General features: G+C 46.7%; 1 protein-coding gene across 2 annotated transcripts in view; it reads left to right on the top strand.

Annotated features, from left to right (window-relative positions):
• BTBD2 (BTB domain containing 2) overlaps positions 1–10639 on the top strand; it is a 41923-nt gene extending 31284 nt beyond the window's left edge. For both annotated transcript variants that reach the window (XM_077842245.1, XM_077842244.1), the window contains 2 exons: positions 5301–5447; positions 8737–10639. In XM_077842245.1, coding sequence (XP_077698371.1) covers positions 5301–5447; positions 8737–8898 — 309 coding nt within the window. In that variant the 3' untranslated portion in view covers positions 8899–10639. The remainder of the gene's footprint in view (positions 1–5300; positions 5448–8736) is intronic.
• Positions 10640–14150: the final 3511 nt, after the last annotated feature.

The following is a 14150-nucleotide window of genomic DNA, read 5'->3' as shown; positions in this document are numbered from 1 at the left end:
TTCTAGGTCATATGAGGCATTCCTGCTCTGTGTCATTGGAGAGAGGTGGGGAGTCTATTCGCCAGGCACCGCCTGTTCCTGAGTCCAGTACAAGCAGCAAGAGGCAGTTCACAAAGACCCTTCTGGACAGCTAATGGAGGAACCTGTGCTGGCCTCTTCTTCGTCCTCTCCTGATAAGGCAGTCTGCTCGGGACGTTTCACCTGCCCCCAGTGACTGAGTGAACCAAGAGCTGCGAAAGAGGGTGGCCTTAAGCCTGGAGATCGTGGTGGAGGAGGTTAAAGAATCCTCACACTGCCTTGACGACATTTTGGCCACAGCAGGGCCTTCATGAGTGGCCTCACCTATTAATAAGGTGATTATGGACCCTGCTAAGGCTCTCTGGCAGAACCCCTTTATCTCTTCCCTGCCTCAAAAAAGCAACAAACATAAATATTCTGTTCCGTCCTAGGAGTCTGAATGTCTCTATTCTCATCCCCCCACCCTGCCATCCTCTCTGGTGATATCCACAGCCAGTGAAAGGGAACAACAGGGGCAACCCCTGAATTGAAGGACAGGAAAAAACGAGATCTGTTGAGTAGAAAAGTTTATGCTACTTGGGGGTTGCAGCTCAGGACTGCCAGTCAGCGAGCGCTTTTGGGCTGGTATGATTTGAGTGTCTCTAAACATTAGAGACTTTTAGAGTACAAAATGATGGGGTCTAAATTAGCTGTTACTCCAAGATCTCTTTCTTGAGTGGTCATTGTGGATAGTTCTCCGAAAACATCGTCTCAGGATGCAGTGGCAGTCAAAAAACTGAACAATGTTAGGAACCATTTGGAAAGGGATCGATAATACGACAGAAAATATCATAATGGTACACCCATATCTTGAATACTGCATGCAGATCTGGTTGCCACATCTCAAAAAAGATACGTTGGAATTGGAAAAGGTACAGAGAAGGGCAACAAAAATGATTACGGGTATTACTTCTGTATGACAAGAGATTAAGACGACCTGGGACTTTTGAGCTTGGAAAAGAGGTGACGAAAGGTGGGGTGGGTATAGGTCTGTAAAATCTTGGCTGGTGTGGAAAAAGTGAATAAGGAAATGATATACAAAGGAGTAAATAACACAAGAACTAGGGGGTCACCCAATTAAATTAATAGGCAGCAGGTTTAAAATGAACAAAAGGAAGTATTTCTTCACGTAATACACAGTCAACCTGTGGAACTCATTGCCAGGGGATGTTGTGAAGGGCAAACGAATAACTGAGTTCAAAAGAGAACTAGATAAAATCATGTAAGATAGATCTATCAATGGCTATTAGCCACGATGCACAGGGATGCAACCCCATGCTCTGGATGTCCCTAGCCTCATTGCCAGAAGCTGGGACTGGATGACGGGATGGAGGACCTCCTGAGGTCCCTTCCAACCCTGATATTCTATGATTCTATGATCACTTGATTGCCTGTTCTCTTCATTCCCTCTGAAGCACCTGGCATTGGCCGCTGTCGGAAGACAGGATACTGGGCTAGACAGACCATTGGTCCAACCCTGCATGGCCTTTCTTATGTTCTTCTGAGTGTGGGACTCTGTTTCAGAGTTCATAGACATGCTTCCAGAGTACATTAGGCAGGAGTTCTTGTTGATGAGAAGAAATATGTAACAGGATCTTTGTTGCAGGCTGTGCTGGGTGCATTGGACTTTGTAGCTAGATCCGTGACTTCTGCAGTGGCAAGGCTGGCGTGCTCAGGCTTCCACAAGAGTCCAATAGACTTTACAAGACCTGCCCTTTGAAGTGTCTTTGCTGTTTTCAGAGAAAACTGACTCGAAGCTCCATGGCTTGAAGGACTCTTTAAAGTCTTTGGGGCCGTACGCACCAGCCCCATCCAAAAAGCACTTTAATCTATAAACAGACTCACTGTTGCTCTGCTCCTGCTTCTCAGCAGGGCCTGCAGAGAAAGAAGAGCAGGGGTTATAGACCTAGAACACCCCCTCCGTCTGTCTCTGCATCAGTGCCTGCTCCATCTTGATGCCTAGTGGGTGCTAAACAGCTATTTGGATGGGATGCTCGAGGCTGTCCTGCCAGATTCCATTTTCCCTATATTTGCAAAACCGCTTTTCCCACTTCATCAGTGCTTGGTTCTGGATTACTTCAGACCGCTGGGTATTAAGATCTGTGGAAGTAGAATATACAGTTCAGTTTGTTTCTGCTGCTCCCTCCCCATCCCTCTTCAGGAGCCACTCTCACAAGGAGCTCTTCCTCCAGCAGGTTCAACCTATCCTTTGGTCATAGAGGAGGTTCCCCAGAGGGAAGTGGTTCTAGTCCGAAAGCAAAGGGAGGTCTCAGATCAGTTTTGGACCTGCATCAGCTCAACAGATCTCTGAAAAAGAAAGTTTAGCTTGGTCACTCGGGCTTCCATTATCTCTCCCTAGATCCTGGTATGCTGTCCTCGATTGAAAAGACGCCTACTTTCACGTGGCAATTTATCAAGGTTACAAAGTGTTTTGGGTTTGTAACAAAGCAGTCCTGTGACCAGTTCACGGTGCTTCCTTTTGGCATGTCAGCAGCTCCCTGGGTTTTCACAAAATGTATGTCTGTGATAACTGTTTTCCTGATGAGGCTAGGAGTACAGGACTGCTCTTACCTGGGCAACTGGCTAGTCAGAGGCTGATCCGGGCTCAGGTACTGTCCAGCGTACATCTCATCCAGTCAACTTTTGAAACTCTAGGTCTGCCGATCAACTTTGACTAGTCTATGTAGACAGGTCTAAACAGCTTCGTTTGTCAGCCCAGCTGTTCATGGCCATAGCAGACAGAATGGAGAGTCTCAAGATCTCCTTGCAAAGAATTTCATCTTGCATAACTTCCTGCCTTCGTGTGCGTTATGACGTGGCAGGCGTTTCCCTGGTGAGCACCACAGTATCGCAAGAGGCCTCTGCGGTGTTCCTTGCACAAGTCCCTATCCTGGCCATTTGTAGGGCGGCAACCTGGTCTTCAGTTTACACCTTTGCACCCCAGTGTGCCATCACTCGGTACTGCAGAGTCTCTGCTAAATTTCGACAAGCTATACTCCAGTCTGTGCGCGTGAACTTGGATCCCCCCTCCTCCTTTATGGCCAGTGAGTGGCCAAGAGGGGAATGCAATCATGCGAAGAAGAAGAAATGGTTACTAACAGTCTGTAACTGTTGTTTTTCAAGATGTGTTGAATGTATCAATTCCACAGCTGCCCTCCTGCCGCTTTGCCTTGGGGTTGTCCAGCAGGAAGGAACTGAGGGGGCTCAGGCGTGGCTGGGCCCTTTCTGCTAGCGCACAGTGGTGTGCAGCAGCAGAAGGCACTTGAGCTGCCCCAACGGGTACCACGGAGGGAAAAATTGATGGTGAGTGTGCATGGGGCACGCTCACGTGGGATGGACACGCGCAACACCTCTTGAGACCAACACTTGCTGAAGGTTAGTAACCATAGGGACCGAATGGCTAGACAGCAGTTCTGCAGAAAAGGACCTAGGGGTGACAGTGGACGAGAAGCTGGATACGAGTCAGCAGTGTGCCCTTGTTGCCAAGAAGGCTAACGGCATTTTGGGCTGTATAAGTAGAGGCATTGCCCGCAGATCGAGGGACGTGATCCTTCCCCTCCATTCGACATTGGTGAGGCCTCATCTGGAGTACTGTGTCCAGTTTTGGGCCCCACACCACAAGAAGGATGTGGAAAAATTGGAAAGTGTCCAGCAGAGGGCAACAAAAATAATTAGGGTACTGGAACACGTGACTTTTATGAGGAGAGGCTGAGGGAACTGGGATTGTTTAGTCTGCAGAAGAGAAGAATGAGGGGGCATTTGATAGCTGCTTTCAACTACCTGAAAGGTGGTCCCAAAGAAGATGGAGCTCGGCTGTTCTCAGTGGTGGCAGATGACAGAACAAGGAGCAATGGTCTCAAGTTGCAGTGGGAGAGGTTTAGGTTGGATATTAGGAAAAACTTTTTCACTAGGAGGGTGGCGAAGCACTGGAATGGGTTATCTAGGGAGGTGGTGGAATCTCCTTCCTTTGAGGTTTTTAAGGTCAGGCTTGACAACCCTGGCTGGGATGATTTAGTTGGGGATTGGTCCTGCTTTGAGCAGGGGCTTGGACTAGATGACCTTCTGAGGTCCCTTCCAACACTGATATTCTATGAAAGATTCCCTTAAAATGTGGTATAAACCAAAACAATGAGAGGGTGGGGTGATGTGGTGGCAATGCACAGATGGGCACTTGTTGGACTGAGCAGCGTTATCTGTGGTTTTACCACAATCAGTCCTGGCGTTGTTCCAGAACAGTACCAGTAGACAGTTGGCTCATCACCTAGTCTGTTCTTTCAGTGCAATCACTTTGCAAAGTGCTCTAGGATCCATTTGGAAGAAGTGAGTTGGAATGGCACATTAATACCTGGCTCAGGAAAGTTGAACACTGCTTATCCTCTGGGGGTGGGTAGCTCAGCTTCAGATCAAACCATAGCAATCAAAAGAGCAATTGTACAAAAACGTATCTCCAGTTCCATTGCCAAAAGGGCAGGAAGTACATAAGCTCCATCTGACCAGCGAAGAAAGCATTTGCATTGAAGGGTCTCTTACTGAGAACACTGTCCTCAGTCCCCCGTCTCCCCCCAGCTCCAGACTAGAGACCTAAGCAAGAATATCCCAGCTGAAATCAACTATCAAGTTGCAGTGTAAGGGGAGAGAAGGTATCAAAGATGCTGGGATCCAAACCTGTGCGACTGTGTAGATCCATATCTGTATTTAAATTGGACCCAGAAATAACTGGAAACCAGTGCAGGCTACCTAGCACTGTGGAGTCTCATACGTCACTAAATCACCTAGTCCCAATGACCCCCGTTTTGTTCTGATTAAACAGTTCTTTGCGAGGCATATTCAATCTCGTCAAGTACTGTTTGTCCCTGTCTACGAGTTCACTGTAACTTGACTCTAACAAAAGGCCCCTTAAATCTGAGTATGGAAGGCATTGGGAGGGCTCCTCTTCAGAATCTTGTTCCCTGTCGTTTTCCTGTACTGACTTGTGTTGATGCTTTTGCATTTCAGTGTCGTTGTATTTTTCTAAAAGGTCTGACTGGTGGAGTCGGCAGACTTAACGCAGCTAACAAATCTGTACCAAAGAAGCCTGTGTAAAGCTACCTTATCTCTCTTCACCAGTCCAGAGAAGCGTTTCGATAATGAAGATCTCCGCTAATGGGCCTAATGTGCAACTCAGAGAGGAAATAACTAAATTAAATGCCAATCCCATCTTTTTTTTTTTTAAAATAAGTTTACTTTTCTTATCCATCTTCCAGATCATCCACACAGACAGCAATACAGTACTGGGTCAGAATGACACTGGGTTCAGCTGTGATGGATCCTCCAGCACTTTCCGGGTCATGTTTAAAGAGCCTGTTGAGATTTTACCTAACGTCAGCTATACAGCCTGTGCGACACTAAAGGTACTGTAATGGGGCTCTAGCTGCAATATGTGTATGGGAGGGAGAATTAATGGGTTTGCTGGTCTCTTGGGAAGTAACGTTGATCCTGTTTTTAGACCTCCAGGGTCTCTTCCTGTTCTTTGAAATTTCGCACTTATTGTTTAGCTCCTTACCAATAAGCAAGTGGCACGTCAGGGGTTAACATTCAAGAGTTAGTTTTGTTTAGTAAATGTTTGCTAGGCAAGCTAACGGTGCTGGCTGCATTAGTGCTGAAATTGTGTTTTTCTGGCCAGTGTAGATAGTCTTGGTTTTGTGAATTTATTTATAGTTATGCGCATTCTACACTAAGGAAGCAATATCAGTACATACTGTCAAGAACCGATAACATCGTTATATGGGTTAAACGATGCAACAATGGCCCTGTATACACTAGAGTTCAAACGTAAAAGCAGTTTTTGAAATGGGAAAGGGGCCTTCATTCTACCTTAGATCTTATGAAAGGCTCGTTCAAAATCTTCCTGTAGCTACTTTCACCTTTAGTCTTTCTATTTAGTTTGTAAACTCTTCAAGGCAGGTGGCTTTTCATGTGTGTCTGCACAGCCCTTAGCATAGTGGGCCCCTGATCTTGGGTGGGGCTTCATGGTGTTACTGGAATACAGTTTTATGCAAGGTCTTTATTGTCTCAGTGCTAGGAATACTTAGGTGCAGCTAGTTTTCAACCTGAGAATCCTCTTTGCATGTGAGTATTTTTGTGTATGCGTACATACTGACAGAACACATGGGAAAGCCTCAAAAACTTGACTCTGGTCCTAACAGTGCCCCAATTCCCTGTGGGAACATAGAAATGTAAATCTAGCCATGTGCTTCAGATGAGACCAATTAAGCGTGGTCATAATGGGTCAGTAGTTGGATGGGTGATGGAAAATCCGGTATTGCATGAAATGATTTAATAGTGTGGACATTGACTAGTGTTTGAATACTGTTAATGGGCAACATGGCTCTTGGAGGTCTCTTTCAGATGAGAATACCAGGGTTGTGAGCATTTGTCATACAGCGCTTGGAACTTTTTACAAGACTACCTAATTCTGAGTTCTTTTCAACTGGAAGCCTATGGCAGAGGGGATGTACAGTAGTGCTACTCAAAGTGGTGGTCCATGGACCGGTGCCGGTCCGTGAGCCATCGGTTGCCAGTCTGCGCGCACACTGGGGAAAAAAACCAAAAGTTGCCAATCCCCCACATCAGATAGCTTGCGAAGCACTGCTGTACCCGAAGAAGTGACAAGACTTCACAATAGCGAGAGAGAGTAGGGGGAGGGAATGGAAGATATAAGAAAGGTTGAATATGGGGTACAGGACGGATAGTGGAGTTGATGGAAGGCAGGGAGAAAAAAGCTGGACGAGCACAAGTCCATGGGGCCGGATGCGCTGCATCTGAGAGCGCTAAAGGAGTTGACGGATGTGATTGCAGAGCCATTGGCCATTATCTTTGAAAACTCATGGCAATGGGGGGAAGTCCCGGATGACTGGAAAAAGGCTAATGTAGTGCCCATCTTAAAAAAGGGAAGGAGGAGGATCCTGAGAACTATAGGCCAGTCAGCCTCACCTCAGTCCCTGGAAAAATCATGGAGCAGGTCCTCAAGGAATCAATTGTGAAGCACTTAGAGGAAAGTGATCAGGAACAGTCAGCATGGATTCACCAAGGGCAAGTCAGGTCTGACTAATCTAATTGCCTTCTATGATGAGATAACTGGCTCTGTGGATGAAGGGAAAGCAGTGGACGTGTTGTTCCTTGACTTTAGCAAAGCTTTTGACACGGTCTCCCACAGTCGTCTTGCCAGCAAGTTAAAGAAGTATGGGCTACATGAATGGACTATAAGGTGGATAGAAAGTTGGCTAGATTGTCGGGCACAACGGGTAGTGATCAATGGCTCCATGTCTAGTTGGCAGCCGGTATCAAGGGAGTGCCCCAGGGGTCAGTCCTCAGGCCGATTTTGTTCAATATCTTCATAAATGATCTGGAGAATGGTGTGGATTCCACTCTCAGCAAGTTTGCAGATGACACTAAACTGGGAGGAGAGGTAGATAGGTTACAGAGGGACCTAGACAAATTAGAGGATTGGGCCAAAAGAAATCTGATCAGGTTCAACAAGGACAAGTACAGAGTCCTGCACTTAGGACGGAAGAATCCCATGCACCGCTACAGACTAGGGACCGAATGGCTCAGCAGCAGTTTGCAGAAAAGGACTTAGGGGTTACAGTGGATGAGAAGCTGGATATGAGTCAGCAGTGTGCCCTTGTTGCCAAGAAGGCCAATGGCATTTTGGGCTGTGTAAGTAGGGGCAGTGCCAGCAGATCGAGGGACGTGATCGTTCCCCTCTATTCGACATTGGTGAGGCCTCATCTGGAGTACTGTGTCCAGTTTTGGGCCCCACACTACAAGAAGGATGTGGATAAATTGGAGAGCGTCCAGTGGAGGGCAACAAAAGTGATTAGGGGACTGGAACACAAGACTTATGAGGAGAGGCTGAGGGAACTGGGATTGTTTAGTCTGCAGAAGAGAAGAATGAGGCAGGATTTGATAGCTGCTTTCAACTACCTGAAAGGGGGTTCCAAAGAGGATGGATCTAGACTGTTCCCAAGGGTAGCAGATGACAGAACAAGGAGTAATGGTCTCAAGTTGCAGTGGAGGAGGTTTAGGTTGGATATTAGGAAAAACTTTTTCACTAGGAGGGTGGTGAAGCACTGGAATGTGTTACCTAGGGAGGTGGTGGAATCTCCTTCCTTAGAAATTTTTAAGGTCAGGCTTGACAAAGCCCTGGCTGGGGTGATTTAGTTGGGGATCGGTCCTGCTTCGAGCAGGGGGTTGGACTAGATACCTCCTGGGGTCCCTTCCAACCCTGAGATTCTCTGATTCTATGACTGGGGGGGTTGGGTGCAAAGAAGTAATGAATAAAATGAGTAGCTGCCCAGTGAGTGTGTGAATTAGCGGTGGATGTCTGTGCTTGGCTTTTTTTGAGCCTTCCCCTTGGAAAAGGAAAACCATCTCCGAAGCAAGTCAGCGTCAAAACCTTGGACTGCAGAAAATAGCTGCTTGCTGTTGGTGTCTTAAAATATTTGAGATTTAGTAGCGGTGAGTTGCTGAGCGTCCTCAGCCCTGAGCACTTCGCAGAGCTGTAGGGATGCTCGTCACCCGGCAAGATCAGACCCTGAGTTCGTGACGGAGCTGCTGTAAGCAGCCTGGTTTCGCTCTGGCCTGGCTGTATTCCCTCTTACTAACGGGCTTGCCCCCTATTTTCTGTCACTAATGCAGGGTCCAGATTCTCACTACGGAACCAAAGGACTGCGTAAAGTGATCCATGAATCACCAACAACAGGAGCCAAAACATGCTTTACGTTCTGTTATGCGGCTGGGAATAACAACGGCACGTCTGTGGAGGATGGACAGATCCCAGAGATTATCTTCTATACATAGTGCAGCTGTTGGAATCAGCTGTGTTGGAGGAACTTTTGTCTCCCCTTCTCCCTCTCTCCCACGCCCTTCCAAACAAAATCTCTGGCTGAATTCAGCCATGCCAGTGGGAGCCACGCTAGCCAAAGGTCTCAGTAAAATAATTGTAAAGCTCATGTTTTGCCTTGTGCTAGTGATGCTGCTGCTACCCCCATGTACAGACTAACTGGTTTATCGGTGTCATTTATAGGTTGCCTGTGGCTAGTAACTCTTCATTTTACTGATAACCCTCTCTGATTTCATGGGTTTTTTATTGTCATGAATGTAGGTGCTTTTACATCAGTTGGAAGCATGGAAACAAGTGGCTCTGATTGTGGTTAAATTCTCCACTAGGTGACAATCCTGCAAAAAGAAAATTCATATTGAGGATCATATTGACTTTTTCTTCCTCTGCCCTACTTGGGATTGGGATGAGAGGGTTTGCCAGGTCGATTCAGCTGTGCTGCCAAAATGGGGAGGTTTCTCTGAGAGAGGTTTCACTAAAACGTGTCTGCCATACTGCCAGGCTGTACATACCTTTGCTCTTTTCAGAAAATTAAGGAAACGGGTGTTAATGGAGGTTTTCCTATTTCAGCACTACGTATTGTGGGAGACCTCAGAACGGCCTCCCAGCTCCAGGAGAGAACTTCTACAGAGATCAGCCAGAGTTTTACGTGGGCATTTTTGCTAATTTGAGACAATCCTTTAAGTTGGACAGTTAGTACAACCCAACGGAAACGCCCTGGGGCTAGATGACCCTGTACGTAGGTGGAGAGGCCCAGTAGATCAGCACTTAGCAGAGCACCTTTGCTACCTACATGCAGGCGCCCCTGCTTTGGCCTGGGGGTGCTTTTGCAGTTTTGTCTGTATGCTGTTTAAACAAATGGGGGATGTTAAATATCCCCTGTGCAGCGTTTAGCAGCAGGGAATCCATACTGGTAGCTGCCACGCTAACTGAATCCCTTCCACTTCGAGGTAGCAGTTGTCCGTGGCTGCTTCTACCTGACAATGTGCCTCGCTTGGCTCCAGTGTAAAGTATATGGCTGCGGTCTTCAGGCAAGTTGCAGCATGGCTCTTCTACTGTCTTGTTTTCTTTGCTTCACTAACTGTTCATACTGGGTCAGAGCTCTGCTGCCAAAGAGGAAGGGGGTTTGGTGTTCAAGTGTCACTTCTTTAACCATCAGCAGATGGAGTGGGATTTATGAAACAGAATAGAAAACGACTGAAGAGTTTCTGCTTGTCCATGCACATTTGTCTGTCCCCTCACAGCTAGAGCCTGTTCAGTGGGTGTTTGGACAGACTGTCTCAGCATGACGCTCTTACTGGAGACTCCTGGTTGACTTAAACAAAAGCTTTAACACCAGACATCGATGGGGGTGCTTTGATGGCAAAAGAGCCTCCTCCTCTCCCCTTATCTCTGTTCAAAACTGGTTGCCTCTCGCCATAAACAGATTTGATTTCAGCTGAGCATGATGCTGCTTTGATGGGAAGTAGCTGTGTGACTTTGTTTTGTAACTGCCTGAATGGTCCCACCCTTGCCCTGACGAGCGAAGACTAAAGGGATTTTTACTTCCCAGCAGCCTGCCGAGGAGGAGGGTATTTGAAATAAAGGCTGCATTCGTAAGCATGGGTGGCCAAACCATTCAGAGGTGTTGGTGTGGAATTAATTAGTGCATGATTGTGTTGTCTCTGATAAGTTGAGGTTCATTAAAAAGTCTTTGTGTGTGTCTCTCTCTCTCTCTCTCTCTCTCTCTCTCTCCACTGCTCCAGACATGGTCTTATGACAGGGCTCCCTTGTTGCATTTGTGATAGCAGTCCCTGAGCAAAGCATTACATGCTGGTCATCCTCTACTGCAATGGATGATTTGGTGCCTGTTGCCAGTTGGGAAATAGTATCCCATTCTGACACCACCACCTCCCCCGGGCATGCCAGAGTAACCGGGTCTAGGTTCTGTGGCTGGCTGGCTGGGTAACTTTCCATCAGCCAGACAGCAAAAATAAAGATCAGGAATTAATGTCACCCAGAAATAATCCGTGTAGGTGTTAGATACTGTTGTCAGTGTGTTCTGTTCTTTAGGAAGACATTGTGAGATGTTTATTGTGAGCCTGCTTGAGAGTAGGCAGTTTTTAAAATACGGCCAGTACTGAAAATGGTGGGTCCACTACTCAAGTTATTGAACCTGATTCTGTGCAATGCAAACATATTCTGAAATGGATTAACAGAATGGAGATGCTCCTTCCTCCAAGAGGGAAACTGCCTTCTGTTGGAATGTACATAGCTGACCTGCCTGCTTTTGCGCTCCTGTTTTTCCCCTCTTCTTGTCAAAGGTTGTGGGAATACGTCCATCAGGGTTCGGGGCTTCTTTGCCCTTTTATTACTTTCGGTGTAACCTCTTTGCTGTGGATATAGCACTCCCTGAGCATTTCTGTATAAAGTGGTAATAGCAGAAATGATTGGACCCTGGAAGAAGCAAATCTGCACACTGGTCCATGAAAATAGCAGGACACGTAAGGCATTTAGCCTCAAGATGTGGTTGAGGTGTAGACCTACCTGGTGGCTTTTTCCTTTTAAGGCTTATGTTTTTAATACTCCCTCCTTGCAATCTTGCTTTCAAGCCACAAGGCAGGTAGGTCGCTTTAGACTATCCTGCTGAAAAATGTTTTAAAAAGAAAAATTAAACTCTGAATAACATCTGAGCAATTTTTGTTCTTAGGGCTTTATGCGGTTTGAGGCGATTTTGTCTTTTGTAGATTCATTGTGGAACATGCCTGTCTCCAAAGTATAAGAAGTTTCTATTGTATCATGTCACCTCAAACAGAGCTGGCAACGTCTAGACTCTAGTGCTATATTAATGAATGTATCAAATGCTCATTCAGTGTTCACGCTCTCTGCTTTTTGCCAGCTTTGTGATTTTTGTAAATAGGAAATCAATAAAGACATTGAGATTGTCTTTAATACAAAGTTTCATGAGTGGAAGAGAGCAGCTAGCAAAACAGAACCTGGCAACTTCCAGGAGTCTGTCTTCAACCAGTGTGGGAAGAGAACTGAGATAGCTGATGCTGGCAGGGTCCTTAATTTATTTTCCCTGGGTGCTCTAAATTGCTGTGTAAATTACTGTAAAAGTTCAACCCTTGAAGCAATGTATAAGTATATTTTCCTTTGTTCCCCTTGACATTCTGTCTTGAAAAGTGTTCAGTGAAAGAAGTTAATGCAGGGAGGTGGTGGTCTGAGAAATATGTCGGTATATACAAGAGAGAGAAAGTGAGTTGCCTTAAGTTTTCCTTTCCACCTCCCCCTCGTCTCTTTTATTTAAACCCAAGAATGTAATGATGAAGCAGCAGCTAAACGGTCTTCAATTCCTCTCTCAAAGGCAGACTTCAAACTATTTGACTAAAGCCAGGTTTTACTACTGGCTCTGCCATGAACCCAGAGGGGAGGAAACAGGGCCCCCCCAAGGGATGGAGGGGGGGAGAAGAGAAGCCAGTGTTGGGCAGGCCTAGCTGAATAAACAAAAGGCAGCTGTAAGTGTGTCTCTTCTGGACACACCAATCCTGTAGTGAGCAGGTTTTGTTTAAGGGAATTGTATGCCCCAGGTGAGTGTGCCCAGCCCTGGACTGTTAGTGGAGGGCTTTACCTAATCAAAGCACTGTGCAGCCATCTCTTCCCTCCAGGCCTGGGAGGCAGCTGACAAAGGCAGACTGACTTCTCCATGCTCATAAGCCTATTCAGAGCAGTAGTCAGCTTAGACCTCCTTGATTCATTCCTCCAGCATCCACAGCCGGGCAAGACCAGTCAAACCCCAGCACCAGCCTGGGCTGTCACTGATCAGCCTTAATGCCCTCGCAATCACTCAGTCAGAGCTGGTTTGAGTCTGACTGCAGATGTCCCTGCCACATCTATTTAGACCAGGCTACTCAGACCTCAGTAGTTCAAGAGCCAAAATTAGCAATCAAAATTACCCAAAAGAGCTCCTGCACTGTGAGTGAAGGGCTTCATTTACTACAGTAAATTCTATATATTCATAGTTAAACAGTATGAGGGGAAATATTTAGTTTATATATTCTCACAGCAAATAAATTTAACAGTGCACATTGATAATTTAATTGGGTAATAATTAAAGCAGTGTTTTAATAGGTGCTGCCACCAGCAGCGTGACACATAGAAGAACCCCTTGCAGGCCTGAGCCCAGGCTGTGTATCCCTGATCCCAGGATGGGTCCCACGAAGGTGCAGCAAATGCCCCACCTGCCCATCAATGCTAGTGCCTGTTTACGTTTAAGGCAGTTACACAACTGTCTAACTGGAAATGAAGGAATTACTCCTGCCACAGTGAGATGAGATAGCAGCATCCCTGGAACACCCCCCTGGCCTTTGCTTAAAGCTAGCATATCCCCACCTTGAGCTTGTATTCCTTACGCTAGACTGACTAAAACTCCCCACTCAGTCTGTATGTAAAATGCCCTTGTGTCTGTCCAGTGGGGATAATGTAAATCAGCTGCCATGACTAGCATCTCCCAGCAAGCCCCTGTCTGAGCTGGGCAATCACCCACCTCTTGGCCTGCTCTTTCACTCATGCCCCATCCCTGCCATTGCTTCACATGGAGGAGGAGGCATTATTGTCAAAGGCAACTCAGCACCCTGAACTCCCCCTCCCCCTGCGGCTCCTAGCAGGTTGTGCTCTAAATTCATACTTTGCTCTGCTCTTGTCAGTCCTGAAGGGGCTGGTCTGCCTCCAGCTGGTAGATGTATGAGAACAGTACACCCAGGGCTTGGGGTGTTCTGCTAAGCCTTGATGCAAATTTCTATATGCTGGTGCAATCTGTTAATGGTCCCACAGGCCATTGCCTTCTCACAGCATCACCCCAAAATAAAGCCTGATGGAAACTGGGGGGGTTGGATTTTTTTTTTATTTTTTTTTTAAAAAGCCCCTAAATTCTGTGGCTTCCAGGATGCAGCAGAGAAATGTAAATACCAGGTCTGTACGCTTTTATTTAAAGCCATAACTAAACTTGCACTGGAACCACCGCCCTTCTGCTTTGGAGCTACACAAATACAGACTCTTTCCATGTGAGTACAGCGTCCCACTGCTCCTCCAGCTCAGCCAGCCCTAGGGCCTGACCATTCCCTGGGGCAGGAAGAGAGTCAGAAGACAGAGTTGGGCAAACGCCCTGGCCTCTTTCCCTTTTATTTCCTCGTAAGCCTGCAGGAGGTTTGTCTGAAAAGACAGATGGCAAATG

This window comes from Eretmochelys imbricata, chromosome 25 (assembly GCF_965152235.1).
Source record: "Eretmochelys imbricata isolate rEreImb1 chromosome 25, rEreImb1.hap1, whole genome shotgun sequence".
In the NCBI taxonomy this organism is placed as follows: Eukaryota; Metazoa; Chordata; order Testudines; family Cheloniidae; genus Eretmochelys; species Eretmochelys imbricata.
Note: the sequence above shows the minus strand (reverse complement) of the source record. Positions and strands in the feature narration are given on the sequence as shown.